The 17,684-nt window shown below is 35.7% G+C and overlaps 2 protein-coding genes across 2 annotated transcripts in view; one reads left to right on the forward strand and one right to left on the reverse strand.

Moving 5' to 3' along the window:
- Window positions 1-142: 142 nt before the first annotated feature.
- nipa1 (NIPA magnesium transporter 1) lies at window positions 143-3,525 on the reverse strand. The gene is made up of 5 exons (XM_056459105.1): window positions 3,263-3,525; window positions 3,136-3,183; window positions 2,962-3,052; window positions 2,608-2,768; window positions 143-851 (listed from the first exon to the last, which is right to left on the reverse strand). The coding sequence occupies exons 1-5, from the start codon at window positions 3,375-3,377 to the stop codon at window positions 346-348; spliced, it is 921 nt and encodes a 306-aa protein (XP_056315080.1). The 5' UTR covers window positions 3,378-3,525; the 3' UTR covers window positions 143-345.
- Window positions 3,526-8,905: 5,380 nt separating this feature from the next.
- The window catches only part of herc2 (HECT and RLD domain containing E3 ubiquitin protein ligase 2), a 104,571-nt gene continuing 95,792 nt past the window's right edge, over window positions 8,906-17,684 (forward strand). The window contains exons 1-3 of the mRNA XM_056460167.1: window positions 8,906-9,011; window positions 11,706-11,799; window positions 11,894-12,031. Coding sequence (XP_056316142.1) covers window positions 8,940-9,011; window positions 11,706-11,799; window positions 11,894-12,031 — 304 coding nt within the window. The 5' untranslated portion in view covers window positions 8,906-8,939. The remainder of the gene's footprint in view (window positions 9,012-11,705; window positions 11,800-11,893; window positions 12,032-17,684) is intronic.

Below are 17,684 nucleotides of genomic sequence, written 5' to 3' on the forward strand. Positions count from 1 at the left end.
CAGAGCAAACACTGCAAGTGTTTATTTAAACACAACAAGAACATATATATATATAAAATAAATAAAAGTATTGAGATCACATAAACCTGATTTTTAAAAATCCATTTATTCAGGATTAAAAATAAATAAAAGCATATTAATGAAGGGAAATATATTTTAAAAATAAATTATCCATCAGTAAGTTACATTTGTTGCATAATAATCAATATAAATCCCATATTAAAAAACAAACAAAAGGTATAATCAACTGATATAGAAAATCTCCCTCATCAGGATCTACAGCAGTTACTGTTAACACGTCATATCCACTTTCAGTTACTGTTAAAAATATTTACACAACATTAGTTAGTTCTTTTTAGCTTTGGTTTGGCTCCAAGTAAGTTTAGCTTCTTGAGAGATACGCAATAAGGCAACACCCACTGATACTGTAACAAAACCACACAAAATACCCAAACAGTCCACAATGCCGAGTGCTGTCCATTCCCTGAAAAGAACAGCCGAGGCCAGGATGACACAGGAGGTGAAAGTCACATAGTAAATGGCCTCAAACATGTTAGAGCTGAAGTTCTCCAAGGCTTTGTTGATGAAGGTGAACTGGATAAGAATACTGACTACTAAAACTCCCAGCAACCCCAGGAAGAGGTAAAATGCTCTGCCGTCACTCGAAGGTGTTTGACTGAAGGCCTCTTGAGCAGCCAATCCTAAACCTTTGCTGCTGGGAACAGTGAAACTCCCAAGGAGAGAACAGATGCCCACATATACCATAATGTTGGACTTTCCGTGAGTTGGAGACAGCCAGCCGATCAGTATGATCAATAATATGGCCACCAGCGAGATGTACACCTGAAACACTGAAATGTCAAAAACACAGAATGGTACAATTTATGAGACCGAGTTAATCATATGCCCCTCGACACATCAATTATTATAATGACGACAAAGCGGGACTAATAGACTTCAGAGAAAACAAACGGACCTTTAAATGTCATCTATTGTTCATCAGGTGTAGCAATTTGCAGATGCTCTTATTCAAAGTAAATTACTTGACATTATTTGCAGGAATAGCCCCCTTTGAAAAAACGGCTGCCAAATTATTTGCACAAAAGTACAATACTAAATGATTTCCATAGCATCGCAGTTAATCTTTGTCTTGTATGACCAGGCATTCTTAAAGGGATAGAGCACCAAAAATTATCATTAGTACTCATTTTCTCATCCACATGTTGTTCTAAACCTGTTTGGCTTTCTTTCTTTTACAGAACACAAAATAATATCATTTTAAAGGGCTATACACTCACTGGCCATTTTAACTGCTCCAAACACAAATATCAGCCAGTCACATGACAGCAGCTCAATGCATTTAGGCATGTAAACATGTTCAAGATGGTCTGCTGAAGTGAAGAGCGTCAGAATGAGAAAGAAAGGAGATTTCCTGTAAGTCAGTGGTTCCCAACTTTTTTTTTCCCAGAGTCCCCCCTTTTCCCCTGGAAAATATTGTAAGACCCCCTTCCACATTTAATATTTTCTCTTATATAAGTTTGCAGTAGGTATGACAAAAAAATAGTTTTCAAACAAACTGTATGTTTATTACTATATCTACATATGTTTATGCACAAATAATAGCCTAATGTAATATATAAAAGCAAAATATCAGTAGGCCATTTGTGTTGGGTACACCTTGCGGTATTGGGGAGTCATCTGCAAATGTCTTATTAATTTGGACAGCCTCATGCATTCGTGAACAAGGACTTTGTTGCAGATAATGCACTGTGGCTGGGTCAGGGACTTTTTTTCTAAAGTTAAATTATTGCATTTGAGAAATATGCTTGCAATCTGTCATTGACAACATTATTAGACCATTTCATTCACTGGTAAAACTATGAATTTCAATATCAGTAATTGACATCATTATCACATTCTCTCATGCATTATATTAAATGTTATATAGGCTAGAGTAGTTATACTGACACTGTTAAACATTTATTTTCCTGCACAACACAGAAGTAAACAAACATGCGCTTTTGCGGCCACAAATACATCATTACCTTTAGACAGAAAATACCTTTTATGGTGAATTATACCTTATAAATACAGTATGTGACTCTTTCAACATCATGTGGAGGTGTTGACGTTGCTGTGCAGCATATGTACAACCATGTGAAGACTTGTGTGACCCCCTTTATGCTACTCCTTAACTTGAAAATATAATTGGCTGAATCGTAGAGATGATGTGTGGGGGGTCGAATCGAAATCGTGATCTTTTTTCAATTAATCTTGCAGCCCTATACACAACACTAAAGTTATGAAGTACATTTAGAATTTGGCTGTATGAAACTGAAGCAATTTACAGTTGAATATTCTTACATATAGCCCCTTTAATAATGCTTGTAAGAAAACGGTTTCAGCTTCCATGATCAATAGCAACTTAAACTGTGTGCTAACATCTTATTTTGTGTTACAAACAAAAAAAAAAGCCATGCATGTTTGGAATTACATGAGGGTAAGGTAAGTGATGATGACAGAATTTTAAATGGACTATCTCCTTAACCACTGGGCTATCATTGGGAATATATGAATTATGACTCCATCAGAGATGTTTTTCCATACCTGGGTCCATCAGTCGCTCCTCTAGTTCTGCTCTTGATGTGACATTTTCAGACTTGGGTGAGTGAATGATGAGCACAACTGAACCACAACAGCACAAAACGCAGCCAAGTTTCCCTATGAGATTGAGATGTTCCTGAAGGAGCCAGGATGCCAGAACGGCGCTAATTAACAATGAGAAGACAAAAAAAATCACATAAATCGCTTCACAGTTCGAGGAGCTCACAGTAAATGTGATTAAAATGTCAAACTATGCCGTTGCTGTTATTTAGAGAATGCCCAGACAACAGTATTGAATGAATTTCACTTAGGAAACCACAACAACAACAACTTAGATAATATAATAAAGAAAATTACCCAAACAAGACTCCAAGGGCACCAAGAGGGGTGACAACAACTGCTGGGGCAACATTGTAGGCCAAAAAATTTCCTATTTGTCCAACAATCACTATGAAAAAAAAGGCTTCATTCTTTCAATAATAGCACAATGGCAATGATTTTAGGTATTATAATAGGAGAGGAACTACTCACTTGCAAGTGTCCCACCCCACCACACACAGTCAGCCAGGTAAGTCCCACCTGTTATAAGATATGTGGTCAATTTCATGTAATAATGAAGTATAACTTTGCTTTGGGGCTGAATAGGGATGTGAAATACCTGATTTGCGGGCTCGCAGTATCCCCTTTTTCTGGAGCACAAACGTGGATCCATTGATAAAGCTGGACACTACAGCAATCACAACACCAACGACTGGGAATGGAGCCTCGTCCATAAATGTGTGCGAGTTTATAAACGGTGTATACAAGTCTTTAGATCACTCTTTGTATTTATTGTTGTCGATGAAACCTCATTGGTTTGTGGACTTTGGTATTCCTTTAGATATGTAGAAAATCACAGTTAACGTACACTACATCCCGGAAGTTCATTCAAAAGAGCTACAGTAACGGCCTCTACTGGTCAAAGCAGGTCATATCATGCTAATAAATACTAATAGATGTAGTAAAATTAGCGCGTTTTAACACAAATGCAAAATAGTATAAGTATTTAATTAATAAATATGTTCCTTTTGAATTTTATGAGTTTCGTAACCTTATTTATTTAGTACAACAACATTAAGTGTGTGAGCGAAGCTTCAAGCTGTTAACAGCAGGTGGCGGTGTAATAAAAAGAGAGAAAGATGACACTTATCCACCGTTCACTTTTATTGTATAGGGAAAAGATGCAGTAAAAGTGATGGTGGTGACTCATTCAGGTTGTTAGTTTCGAGAGTGAGTAAATAATTACAGAATATCCCTCCACTCATGTATTATTCGGAACAATCGGTATATTGTATTCAAAAACAAGTCCATATTTTGGAATGATAATGTAAATGTTTTTTTTTTTGCTACAGACTTATTTAATCATATAGGGGATTTATATAATTACAGTGAACTTGGTAGCACTAAAATTACTTTGAATGAATAAATGTTCATTGTATCTCCCCAAGATTACTTCACTTTATTCAAACTGTAAAGATGTATAACTATGTATCTGGTTTTCTTCCAGAGCTTACTGTTAAGGGCCTTTCTATCGTGGAAACCCCCCCCCCCCCCCTCCATATCTGGTCAGGTATTAAAAAATGAAGAGTTCAGATGCAAAAAGTGCCATCTGGAATTTTCTTCTAATATTAACATTTTCTCAGGCTCCTGTGTCTAGGTTCAATAATTGCGCTTTTGTGGCAAAGAATAGGTTATTTTTATAGTTTTTGATAGGAAATAACTGAACATAAACATAAGGGGCTGAGAAAAATGCTTCTTGTAAAAGACAATTCTAAATGGCACATTGTTTTTGCATCTGAACTCTTCAAATACATAATTTCTAATAAAGTAAAAGAAACTAATCAAAAAAATGTTACATCGATATTATCCATGCAATGATTTTATTAGTAAGTTTAAGGAAGGTTTAAATTCTTGTGTTTTTTTGTAAAATGGAACCGGAAACAATTCTTCATGTATTTTTTAATTGTAGTTAAACAAAACGTCCCAAGTTTCCTTAATACTTTTTGAAGTGTGCTATAAATTTATCAATATAACTGATAAAATGGTTTTATTTTTGGATTGCAACTCTGGATTATTGGAAATGGACAAAATAACAAAAAATCTTATTTTATTTGGAAAGTGCCACATCCACAAAACAAAATATGCTGACTGTACCAAATTGTAAACTATTTTTCATTGATCTAAACATTTTTTATGATTCCCTGACTTCTATGCATAGTAATCCCAAAGCTCTTAAGACATCCCAACTGCTGAAAAAAATACTTAATGTACATGATTAATTTTTGTTGTTAATTCCCTGATTACTGTTTTATGTATAATTCTGTACTCCCCGTTTAATCAATAAAAAAAAATTATTACAGAATAATTATTGAAAGACATTGTGATGTTTTGTGATGTCATTGTGATCAGAACAAAAGCATTTTGGATAAGAATATTTGATTAAATTAATTAATTGTTCATTCATTCATTCATTTTCTTTTTGGCTTGGTGTAAAGTAACAAATTACAAATACTCCAAATTACTGTAATTGAGTAGTGTTGCTCAGGAGCCGTATTTGCTAAGTAGTTTTAAAATTGTGTACTTTTACTATCCCTTGAGTACATATTAGTGGTGTATTGGTACTTTTATACCACTACTTTCCTTCAACCTGCAGTCACATTTCTTTCTTGTCTATGTTGATTGGCTAAAGTAGAAAAATCAGTTCTACGATTCCTGTTCAATAAAATCACACAAAGAAAGTAAATCGCATCATACTGAACAACCTCATAACATCATGGGTGCTTTATAAATGCAGCAAACCTTTTGAAAGCATTAAAAATATTCAAGATGTCCAAAATCTTGACACGTGATGACCCAGAGACTGTTTATAGGCTGGATGTCACTGATGAAAAAATGAAGGATGTCATCTGAATGAAGACTGAAATCACCAAACAGCCTTAAACAATCACTAAACTGAATGAATAAAGAATGGAAGGAAGGGCCGGATGAAGGAAAAGCCAAACAAGGAATAGAAGGAAGGACCAAACGAAGGAAGAAAGGACTGAACTAATGAAGAGAGGAAGAACCAAATGAATGAAGGAGAGATTCAAGGAAAGAATGAACAAACTAAGGAACGTGGAAGGAATGAATAAATGAACAAAGAACCAAATAAAGGAAGGAACGAATGAATGAGTGAACGAATGAAGAGAGGAATGAAGAATGGAAGGAAGGGCCGAATGAAGGAAGGGCTGAACAAGGAATGGAAGGTATAACCAAACAAAGGAAGGAAGGACCAAATGAATGATGGAAAGATTCAAGGACAGACTGAACAAACTAATGAAGGAAGGAATCAGCAAATTAATAAGAGAACAAAGAACTAAATGAAGGAAAGAACAAAAGAATAAAGGAACGAATGAAAAGAGGAACGAAGGAAGGAACAAATGAATGAACGAATGAATGAATGAGGGAAGGACAGAACAAACAATGGAAGGAAGGAATATAGGAACGAATATAGGAAGATCACTAAATGCACTACAGAATGTTACGTTTACACATCCCTGCACAAACTGCATGTAAACGCATCAACTTTCAGTGTGATACTCACGACTCACTACTCTTGAGTACTTTTAAAAAGGCTACTTTTACGGATACTTTTAGTAATGTTTACAACAGATACTTTTACTACTTGCACTACATTTTTGGGCAAGTAATGGTACTTTTATGTACCATTATGATTTTTCAGTATACTCTTTCCACCACTTTAAATAAAAGGTTAAAAGCATCTAAAATTACCTCGTGGAATCAAAAAGGGGATTAAAACTATGGAAAAACACAATATGTTGTTTACCATAAACATTTATATAAATGTTTGTCTTTGTATAGAAAATGTTAACTCAAATATAGCTAAGTCTAAGGGGGAAAATATTCATAGTTTATGCGGCAAGACGAAATTTACATCATTTGCTAAATTCTCTATACAAGTGAACGAACGTCGTGCTCCATGTGTGTCCATCCCTATCTGTGATTGGCTTTCGCGGCGTCCCGCCCTCCGCTTGATGAACGTCATCCAATTCTTCCACATTTGTTTGGCTGCCGAGGGTGTCAATCAACACACGACATGGCCGACATTGAAGTGCAGTAAAGCTGGTGGTAGGACCGAATAAGCAAGGATTCAATAAGACAACCGAACAGGTAAAAGATGCGTTGTTTCCGTAATGACTTCTAGGACAGAAAAAGCAGACTAGACCGCGGTGTTTAAATGCTGTTGTGTGTTCAAGATTAGCGGGTCAGAGCGCTGTCAGCTTTGGCGAACGTCCTGTCTTTTAGCTGCTAACGGCTGACAGCCTGAGTTCCATCAACAACACCGATCACAGATAGCAACCTGCAGCATTATAGCAACATCTGTTGATTAATAAAAAGCATATGTTTTACAGTAAATGTTTACTGGCATCACAGACCCGGGTTGTTAGGATAGGAGAATGTGACCAAGCCAACACCCAGGTTGTTTTAATAAATTATTTTTTTAGAGATGCTCTCCTGTTCCAGCAGGTATGCTTTAAGACGGTTCCATAGTCATGTTACAACGTTACTCCTTTTTATTGGTATTTGCTAGTTTTTTGCAGCTTGTATGCTTAACATTGCACATTTTATCTGGTTTTATGTTGTGTGATAAAGGGTGGAAGACACATTTGATCATTTCAAGGTTCATTAGGCTTTAAAGTTAAAGAGGCAGCTCATCCAAAAATAAATATATGGCAATAACTTATTGATTCTTATATTATTCCAAAGTCTTATGGTGGTATGGAAGACAAAAGGAAAAATGTGGAAGGATTTTTTTGTATTGAAAAGGAAAGGGTATTACTCTATAAAAAATGCTGGGTTCTGCACAAATTCTTATAGAGATAAAGTTGGTTTTATATTCACACATTCAGACTTTCCCCTTAATAATATAATTTCAGACAAGTATTATTTGCAAACTCTAAATAGCGAAATCAAATTAGCAGCCAATGACTATCAAAGTACAACATTGTTCACAGTCAAATAAACTGTGTTAATGTTGTTTTCAAGTCACACTTGCAGGTTATTACAGACCGAATATTCAAAGTGACGTGGTAAACAATATAGGAAGTGTGTCCCATGTTGTCACTGAACTAATGTGTGAATATAAAACCAACTTTACCTCTATCAAATTCTTTATATTACAGAAATTAAGTTCATTTAATCGTTTTTTTTAAACAAATGTAAGTAGACTGAATATAAAACAATTACGTTGTCCCCCCAAAAATGTATGAATTGTTGTTTCAACTTATTTTAAATAAGTAGTTTGAACAAGAAAACACTTTTTTTTGAGTGTAGAAGTGCACGTCTTAAAAATGACTGAAATGGCCCTAAATTTCTTGTGAGTTTATATTCCGAAAATTGTTTTATTTACTTTGCTGAAAATAAAGGTCCAAGTGATTTTTAGAGTTCTGCTCATCGACTCAAGGATTCAATCTTAGTATTTAACAACTCACTGGAGGTGAAGATTATCAATAAATGAAAGTCGCTATTCCATTCATGTAAAAGACAATCCTAAAAATTCACAAAGTCCTCTGACGTGAATTCTTTCAAATTTCTTGCTCTATTTAAATATTTCTATAAACTTTGTTAGATTGTGTTGAATTGGCGTGGGTCAGTATACGTTTCTGATGGTATGATAACCTTGGGAAAAAAACATCAGGGTATTGTGATAACTGCTCTAAAATAAGTTTTTTTTTTAATTGTCAGAGTAACCCCGATGCCCATACACAATATATTTCATTTTAGGAAACGTTTTTAATATTTTGGAACAGTAAAGATGTCAGGCTAAATAATTGAAATAAATCAGTGATTTTTGCTATATTATTAGTTCCTAATTCTAATGCACAGATTTTTTACAACGTATTTGAAAAAACTTACTTGTAACATAGGAATGGTATAACAGAAAATTTTAGCGGTTTTAAAACCTTGACTTTTCCAAACCGTGGTAAACCTTGAAACCAGTTGTCATCCCATGCCTAGTGTTGAATATGTTTCCTAAAAACAAGTGTTAAACAAATGCAGAATGAATTGATAACTCTACAGATTGCATCATCAACTTCACACTGTACAACTGAGCCTTTGGGGAAATCCATATGAAAAGAATCAATGTTAACTTGGGGGGAGGATAGTTGATTTAATGAGATATAGATAGCATGACGTGATTTGTCTTGCAGGCCAAAGCTTCATGGTGTTAACTTGTTTGTGAATTTGCATCTTTAGGGAAGGCTGCGTCTGCAGCCAGGAGAGCCGAGGGAAGGATGCCTTCTCCATCTTTTTCCCTGAATGCCCAGCTGCGCTTCCATGACAAATGGCTGAAGATCGACTTGCAGGTAAATTTGAGAAAAGGATTTTGTCATCGACACAAATATAATCCTCTAGGATATTCCAGTCTTGATGCTAAATATAGAGTGTTGATATTTTTTAGGGGCTCAGGCATTTATAGAAGTCCTCATTCGAAAGCTACTTGGGTGCACTGTTGGTCAACATTAACACTTCTACTGTGTTTAGTAAGATGAGCAATGTGGTTTCTAAGCCTCAGCCCGAGCAGGACTTGTTTGTTGATACTGAAAGTGTTTTATATCGTGTCTCTTGGTGAGTACAGATGCTGAATGGCAGTAGACAGATAATTTCTTCTAGTCTGTAGCATATTAAAAGTATCGCTTGAGGTCATCAGCTGTTGAAAAGCTTATATTGTGTTCCCTCAGCAGTAGGGTAACAGCATTTCAGTCAATGTGCCTCGCTGTCAGAGCTCTTAAAGCAAACAGATTTCTCTTTATGCTTATTTTTTGACCTCCTGTTGTTGTTCATAAGTAGACTTCTTATGCGGCCTGTTTATTTTGGGGCTGCCAGAAGCTGTTTGGGTCTATTTTTTTTCATTGTGAGAAACAAAATGTGCTATTTAATTTGGGAGACAAGTTATGAAAAGCTTGAAATTAAAATGTGTTAGCTTGTCAGTTTAGAAAGTTAGCTTGATTGCTTATCATGTGGTTTAGTGACTTCAATCGATTTGTTCTTTCCAGCTTCGCAAATGTTATTAACAGAGCTACTTGAAAATTAGATTCAGAATAAAATTGGGCAACATTTACAATAAGATTTCATTAGTTTATGAAGATACTGACATGAAGAAACAATGAACGGCACATTTATTACATCCTTTATTCATCTTCGCTAACTTTAGCTAATGGTCAAAATGTTGTTCATTATAGGTTTGATCTTACATCATGATGTGATTTTTAAAAAAATATTTTAAATATCATCATCATTTAAAAAAAATAATTACTTTGAAATGACCGTAGTACATGTCCTCAAATTATGATAGTAGTAATATTAACGCTAGGTTAATGATTACATGCTGCACTTTGGCTTCTCTCTGGTCTGTCCAGGTCTGTAATGAATATGGTTTTCCATTATAATGTGTATTTTACATAATGTTGTTGAATGGCTCAATAGTTTGTCCACTGAAACTGTGACGTTTCTTTGTTAAAAAGCAGACATTTCTCTTATATTGTTGATATGACATTTGTTTTGTTGATACGGTGTTATTATTGACATCTATAAAATGAACGCGCTGTGAATACTTGTTCATAATTGTAACACCGTAACAGATTCTATTTCAAAACACGCAAATTTAGCAGCAATTCCTGGTAGTAGTGAAGTACTGAGTTATGAAATCAACACCCCAAATTGTTGTTTATGAGTGTCTGTATGTTTGGGTCTCTGACATTTGTCTGGTGTGTTGCTCAAGGTACTGTTATTAGCCTCAGCGCAGGTTGAGAAATTCCCTTTAACCCTTAATGCTGTTGGGGATGTTTTCATCCACTCTGAGGTGATTTTGAGTCTTAATTTGGCCACACATTTCTCTGTGTTTCAGCAAATGGAATAGTTTATGGTGACAAATATTATTTAGACACGTTTTTTGGGAAAATGCTTTGAGAACAAAAACAAGAAAACTCAAGAATACACTCTGGACAAATTTGATACCCTTTTATTAAGTTACTAACTTAGTTTATGTCGAAGTGGATATTTAGCCGCACCATGTTGGTGTTTCGTGAGATCTAATTTATTACGAGGTTATCCCAACGCTAAACCCCCAACCCAGAGGAACAGGACATACACCCATACACTACAGACAATTTAGCTTACCCAATTCCACCATAGCGCATGTCTTTGGACTTGTGGGGGAAACTGGAGCACCCAGAGGAAAACCTTTGCGAACACTGGGAGAACATGCAAACACAGAAATGCCAACTGACCCAGCTGGGGCTCGAACCAGTGACCTTCTTGCTGTGAGGCGACAGTGCTACCCACTATGGTACTGTGTCGCCCCACCCTTTCATTTTGTTAGTGGCTGTTTTTGCACCATTGACTTCCATTATAAAACTTTTTTTTTAATTGCAAAGCCATGGCACTACATAACTATGTGTTTTTGGTTGTTGGTGCTTTTCCCCTGAGAAGAGGCACAATTTTTTACTGTTGATCAACAGTTGCAGTGCAAAAAAGCTTAGTTTTGGAGTGTTGGAATATGGTGTGTGTGAGGGAGAGAGAGAGAGACCTTTTTGCAATTTACGTCTGAGAAAATCAAAATAAGCAGCTCGGCTCTCAGAAAGTAGTAAACAAAGTAAGGGTATTTCTGCACGCACACTATAATTTTTGTTACACTCCATAGAACTCCAAATAAAAGTCAAATGTCATTACAAATGTTACCTCTTCCCAACAGAGAAAATCACCAACAATCAAAAATGCACGATTATATGGTGCCATAGCTTTGCCATCAAAAAAATGTCTTTGTAAAGGAAGTCATCTGGGCAAAAACAGTCACCAGCATAGCAAAAGGGTAATAAAATTGAACAATAAACTGGTTAAAAATGACAATTAGTTGGCAACTTTTATTATTTACTGAAATTGTGAAATAACATTTTAACAGTATATTTATATATTCTAGTTAACTTTTGTCTTCGTTACCAATATTTAAATGAATTAACTGGTAAAATGATACAGCTATAATAATCTCCTTTGTTTTACAGCGCGCCTTCTCTCATGAAGGACTGAGTGAGATGTGGAACGAGATGGTGAAGGATGAAGAGATCGTCTTCGACAGAGAAGAGTCTGCCCATCCAGGTAAAAAACCTGGTCTCCTCATGGATTACACTCATGTAGTGCTTCTTTTCTTGATGTTCTGTTTCACTACATTGCGTTTTTAAAAATTTTGCAGAGGACTGTGCTGATTGCACCCAAAAGAAAGATGACACCAATGATAAGGAAAAGAAGGAAGAGGAGGAGGCAGCAGCAACGGCAGCTTCATCTTTCCATCACTCCATCATTGAGATGTGGGACTGGGGGAGGCAGCCAGGTGGGTGGTGAAGCTTAATGACACGCTTCAAATGAAAAGTGCTGAACTCAGCATGCTGATTACTGCATCCTTTCATCCTGCAAGGTCATCCCACATATACTGTACGTCACAGGCTCTGTCTGCATAGGATTTCCCACACGGCAATAAACAAAAAGTCAAAAAATCCTTTTTGAAATGCATTGTCAGGTCTCAGCTAAAATAGATTTTGTTTCTGGTCATTTTGCTGGCAAAGCCAATCATGAGGCCTGTTAACAACATGCTTGTAAATAATTATTGGTGAAATTGATCGAATTTACCATTCATTCCTGATCTCAACTGTTTCTTCCTAGTATTAAAGTACTCATGTACTCTAACATGTAATATAGATCAGTTGCAGTATCTATAGTGCATAGTCGTCATTGCATGCTGTTTATAGACTCATTAGATTAATTCTTTATTGTTCTCAGAATAGGAAATTAGTTTTACACTAGGAGTTCATGCTGAAACAAGCATCACTATTACTATTGCTTATGCATGGTGGAATTTTAGAAAGTCCTCTAACATTAAAAGAATAGTTCACGTTCACACAAAAATAAAAATTCAGTCATTATTTGTTCACCTTTTCTGTTGTTTTAATGCTGAACACTTATTTTTGGACAACAAAAAAAAATCAGAAAACAGAAAAACCTATAAATTAATTAGTCAAATAATGAAATAAATCATTTATAAATTATGAAATCAATTTTTATACCCACATTTGAGCTGACACATTTAACATATCTCAGAGATTAATCAGATGTAACATTTAACCATTAACTTGGACAGCAAGAAAATAACTGTGTTGGGCATATAATTGACAAATAATACAATGTTTCACTTTTACTTTGTATTATTTTTGCCTTGTAAAATGGTGAATTCTAAAATTCATGAATAATAACAATAATTCTATGTTTGCATTGAAAATACTGCTGTGACTTATGACCTCCACCACAACCAGGACAAATTCAGTATACTTTGGGAACTCCTCCAATCCGTTCTACACAAACTTTTTTTTAAAGGGCACCTATGGTGAAAATCATGTTTTTGAAGCAGCTTGGACAGAGCTGTGTGTACTGTAGTGTGTCCACAGTCATATTGGGGTAATATAAAGGCAATAAGTCTCTCTTTTTAAAAATTTTTTTTTAATGTCCTGACATTAAAATAGGACCTCCCATTTTGAGGCCCACCACAACGTGATGTAGGAGTGCAGTTTCCTGACCCACCGATTTGATAGACAGCCGTGTATTCACATATCTCCATAGTAATGCATATAATCATATCAACAAGACAGGACGTGAGCAAAGCAACTGGCAATAAAAGATCTGTTCAGCTCTCTGTGATTATCAATCATCATCAAATGTGATCAAGAATGAGTTTTACAAGTTTAATTGTTTTTAAAACAGTGCATTTTACAGTCTTTATCATCACAGCCTCGTTTCAGTACAATTATAAAAGAAGGTGCTTCAATCTCGGGTTGTGGACGTTAAATCAGGTTTATGTTGTACATTAACGGATATCCATACAGCAGTGGATATTAACGTGTATCCTGTCACATTTGCCGTGCAATAACGGTGCAAAGTTATACACATGTGCTGTGTGCATGAACTTTGTAAAAGCATTGTGTGTGACTCATTGTTGCAGAAAGGCTTGAATTAACTTCACAACAAAGACATCAAATAATCTTTGGGAAAGTAGTATTTCTCACAAACGTTACATGAGATCTGCTTCCTTCATGTCTGTCACTGTGCTGTTTATCCGACCCACACAGCCGGAGTTTGAGGCACACTCTGACAGGCATGTGGGCAGGGAGAACTAGCATTAAAGGCACAGACAACGAAAATGGCTACATTGTGTTCGGAGCAGAAAATCCAGTATTCTGAAAGCTACAATAAATAATCTGATGGGTGTTTTGAGCTGAAACTTTACAGACACATTCTGGAGACACAAAAGACTTATCTTAAATCTTGAAAAGGGGGTAAAATAAAGAGAGTTAAGAGTTCTGGCTTATTTTGTTTTGATTTATGTTAAACTGATATATTTGTACATTTTAATTAATTGGCAACGCTTGGGGTTTGTTTGTCTGATTGTCTTTGTCTTGGTGGTTTGTACTATTTGAAAATCCTTAATAATAATAATAATAATAATAAAAAAGAGAAATACTGGCGTGACTAAAGAGCTTACACATACTGGTGGATTAAGCATTGCATCAAATGGTAATTACTAATACTGTAAGATTATGGCAGCTGTGGTAGTACAATGAGCTTGTTTGTGATTTAATAAATTTGTTAAGCAGTAGTGAATGGAGATTAATAGCTATTATTTAAAATTAAGCTATTAAACATAATGTACATACTTGTTTATTCTTCAGTAATAGATTGCACCCAGGAGTAGACCATAATAGAGAGAACTGCATTCATTGCATCACAGTTTTAAGTTTTCAACTCCAGCCTGTGACATCCTGCATCTAATCATACAAGTTCACACACTTTTCGCCCTCATCAGCACATGACATCTAAGCGTAAAGTCTTGAGCAGTTTCCATCGGCCGTGTTTCTCATCAGCACAGCACTGTAGTGTAGGATAGCAGATGGATTTGCCACATCTAAATGTGGCCTAGTTATTCGCAGGTGACCTACTCCCTTCAACAGTTTGTCTTACCCTCCATGGCTCTCAGTCTGGTGTGTGTGTGTGTTTGTGTGTTTTCTGGTTCCCCTTGGCGTGTGAGGTGTTTGGGGCTCGGGTAACTGTACATACTGTCTGCGAGGTTATTTTTACCCCATGTGTAGTTGTAGGCCCTGTGTGTTTACAGACAGGTTTAGGTGGAGCAGCTTTCTGCTGGGTGATGATAAGAACGTTTTCATGGGGGGCCCATGAGGCTTTCCATCAACATCACATGGTAGTAAACCATGTGATTAATGACATTTCCCACACAAATTCAGTCACATATAATGGTAATAAAATATCATTATTGTCAAATCCACCCTACATTTTTTGTTACATTATTCAAATTTTGAGATCTTTTTAAACACCATTCAGACCAGAGCTTTCCCATATGGTGTATTAACTATTACAGAAACAAACAAACGTTTTGGTATTCATCAGTATTGTTAGTTTATGGCAGCTTTGGTCGATATAATAAATTTGTTAGGCGACACGGTGGTGCAATGTGTAGAGCTGTTGCCTCCATGCAAGAAGGTCGCTGGTTTGAGCCCCAGCTTGGTCAGTTGGTATTTCTGTGTGGAGTTTGCATGTTGCAAGTTTGCGTGGGTTTCCCCCGGGTGCTCCGGTTTCCTCCACAATTTCAAAGATATGTGGTATAGGAGAATTGAATAAGCTATATTGGCTGTAGTCTATAAGTGTGAGTGTAAATGCAAGAGTGTATAGTCGTTTCCCAGTATTGGCATCCACTGTGTAAAACATATACTGGATAAGTTGGCGGTTCATTCGGCTGTGGCGACCTCTGATTAATAAAGGGACCAAGCCGAAAGAAAATGAATGAATAAAAAAAATTTGTTAATAAGTAGTGAGTCCCTATTTTTGGTATTACTCTTGTATTAAATGTTTTAAATGGCTTTCATTTTAATGGTTGAATTAAATGTAAATGATCTAATGTCATGTACTTTAATTCATTGAACCATAACAATAATGATATCATGAATATTTAATTTATAGTACTTAAAAAAAAAAAAAAAAAACATACTTTAATAGTACATTTATACTGTTTATACATTTGTAACTGAACTTATATTCTGACTATTCCGTGTATAGAGAACCAAATTATTAGCCGGAAATGGCTTTTTCGGGTTTTGGGCAAAAGAGAAAAATGACAGATGGTTGAAAAAAGGCTACGCTCACTAGTACACTAGTTTCATTCACTTTGCAGTAGGGCTGCTCGATTATGGGAAAAATCATAATCACAATTATTTTGGTCGAATTTGTAACCAACTGATAGTCGTTTTGAATAATCTTGAAGTCCAAATTATTCGCCCTTCTGTGAATTTTTTTTTAATATAAATATTTCCCAAATTTTGTTTAACAGAGGATTTATTTTAACAGTATTTCCTGTAACATTTTTTCTTCTGAAGAAAGTCTTATTTCTTTTATTTTGGCTAGAATAAAGCAAGTTTAAATATTTTGAAACCTGTTTCAATAGCTCTATATTATTAGCCCCTTTAAGCAATATATATTTTTCATTGTCTGCAGAAGAAACTACTGTTATACAATGACTTGCCTAATTAAACTAATTAAGCCTTTAAATGTCACTTTAAGCTGAATACTAGTATCTTGAAAAATATCTAGTGAAATATTACGTACTGTCATCATAGCAAAGATAAAAGAAATCAGTTATTAGAAGTGAATTATTAAATCTGTTGCATTTAAACTGTGCTTTAAGCATCTTTACTGTAAGAAAAAAACTTCAGCTGCAAGAGCAGTGAGGGATTTATTTCTTTTTTGTTTGATTTAATAATAAATACAGGCGGCAGCAGGAAGGAATATTGTGCGCTGTCACTTTAAGAATTGTGCGGCTCTGATATGGTTTCTTTTTCACATGTCTTTTGATTCTCAACTTGTTTGTTTATTACACAAATGAGGGTTAATATAAATAATCACTAAACACCGCGCTTTGACACAAATGTGCATGTATTTGACCATTAAAGCGCTCACGTTAAGATGGCGTTAGATGTGTGTGCTCTGCTCGTCTCCGAGCCTGTCTGAGGCTAAGCACGGCGCGCGCGCACACATCAGCATGTGCTCTTTTGCGCTTTTAAAAAATATGAATGATTCGAACGTACATCACTGAATGATGCACATCCCGTGCTGCAAAAGTTACATTACAGTACATGCTTTTAGTCATTATCACGTGGAACTGAGCTTTGCAGAGCAAAAAATGTGTACAACTGGAAAGGGGCGCTATATGATGCAATAATCGTTGATCTCAATTAATGATTTTTCATAATTGTTAGAAGCCAAAATCGAAACCAGATTTTTGATTAATTGCACAGCTTTTTGATTTAAAGTTTTCACCTTATCTATAGATGAACCGCACATGCTGCACATCACCGTGAGCACCTGAGTGCTATATGTCAATGTATTTTACCTCTAGGCTATTGGCTATGACAGGACTATGCTGTTATGGCAATGCTGGTAAAATGAAAAAAATTTTGGTACAATTTGGTTATTTCAAAATTTTACATTGCTGTCACAAGTCTTCAGCTAAGCAGTAGTTTCTAAAATTAAAGCACCGTCTCCTCACAACAAGAAGGTCGCTGGTTCCGCCTGGGTCAGTTGGCGTTTCTGTGTGGAGTTTGCATGTTCTTCCTGTGTTGGTGTGGGTTTTTTCCAGGTACTCCGGTTTCCCCCACAGTCCAAAGATATGCAGTATAGGAGAATTGAATAAACTAAATTGGTCGTAGTGTATGTGTGTGAATGTGAGAGTGTATGGGTGTTTCCCACTACTGGGTTGCAGCTGGAAGGGCATCCGGTAAAACATGCTGGATAAGTTGGCGGTTCATTCCGCTGTGGCGACCCCTGATGAATAAACTGAAGGAAAATAAATGAATGAATAAAATAATCACAGAGTATTACAAAGCATTTTTGCTCTTGTTTTCAGACAAGTGTATTCAAAATTTCAGAAA

The sequence above is a fragment of the Danio aesculapii genome, chromosome 6 (genome assembly GCF_903798145.1).
Source record: "Danio aesculapii chromosome 6, fDanAes4.1, whole genome shotgun sequence".
Classification (NCBI taxonomy): domain Eukaryota; kingdom Metazoa; phylum Chordata; class Actinopteri; order Cypriniformes; family Danionidae; genus Danio; species Danio aesculapii.

Bases quoted from the DNA above. Each gene is read 5' to 3' on its own strand.
- nipa1 (XM_056459105.1), bottom strand. From the start codon at position 3,377: ATGGACGAGGCTCCATTCCCAGTCGTTGGTGTTGTGATTGCTGTAGTG. The intron at 3,184-3,262 runs GTATTTCACATC...ATCTTATAACAG, and splicing joins ACTGCGAGCCCGCAAATCAG to GTGGGACTTACCTGGCTGAC. The intron at 3,053-3,135 runs GTGAGTAGTTCC...TTTTTTTCATAG, and splicing joins GTGGGGTGGGACACTTGCAA to TGATTGTTGGACAAATAGGA.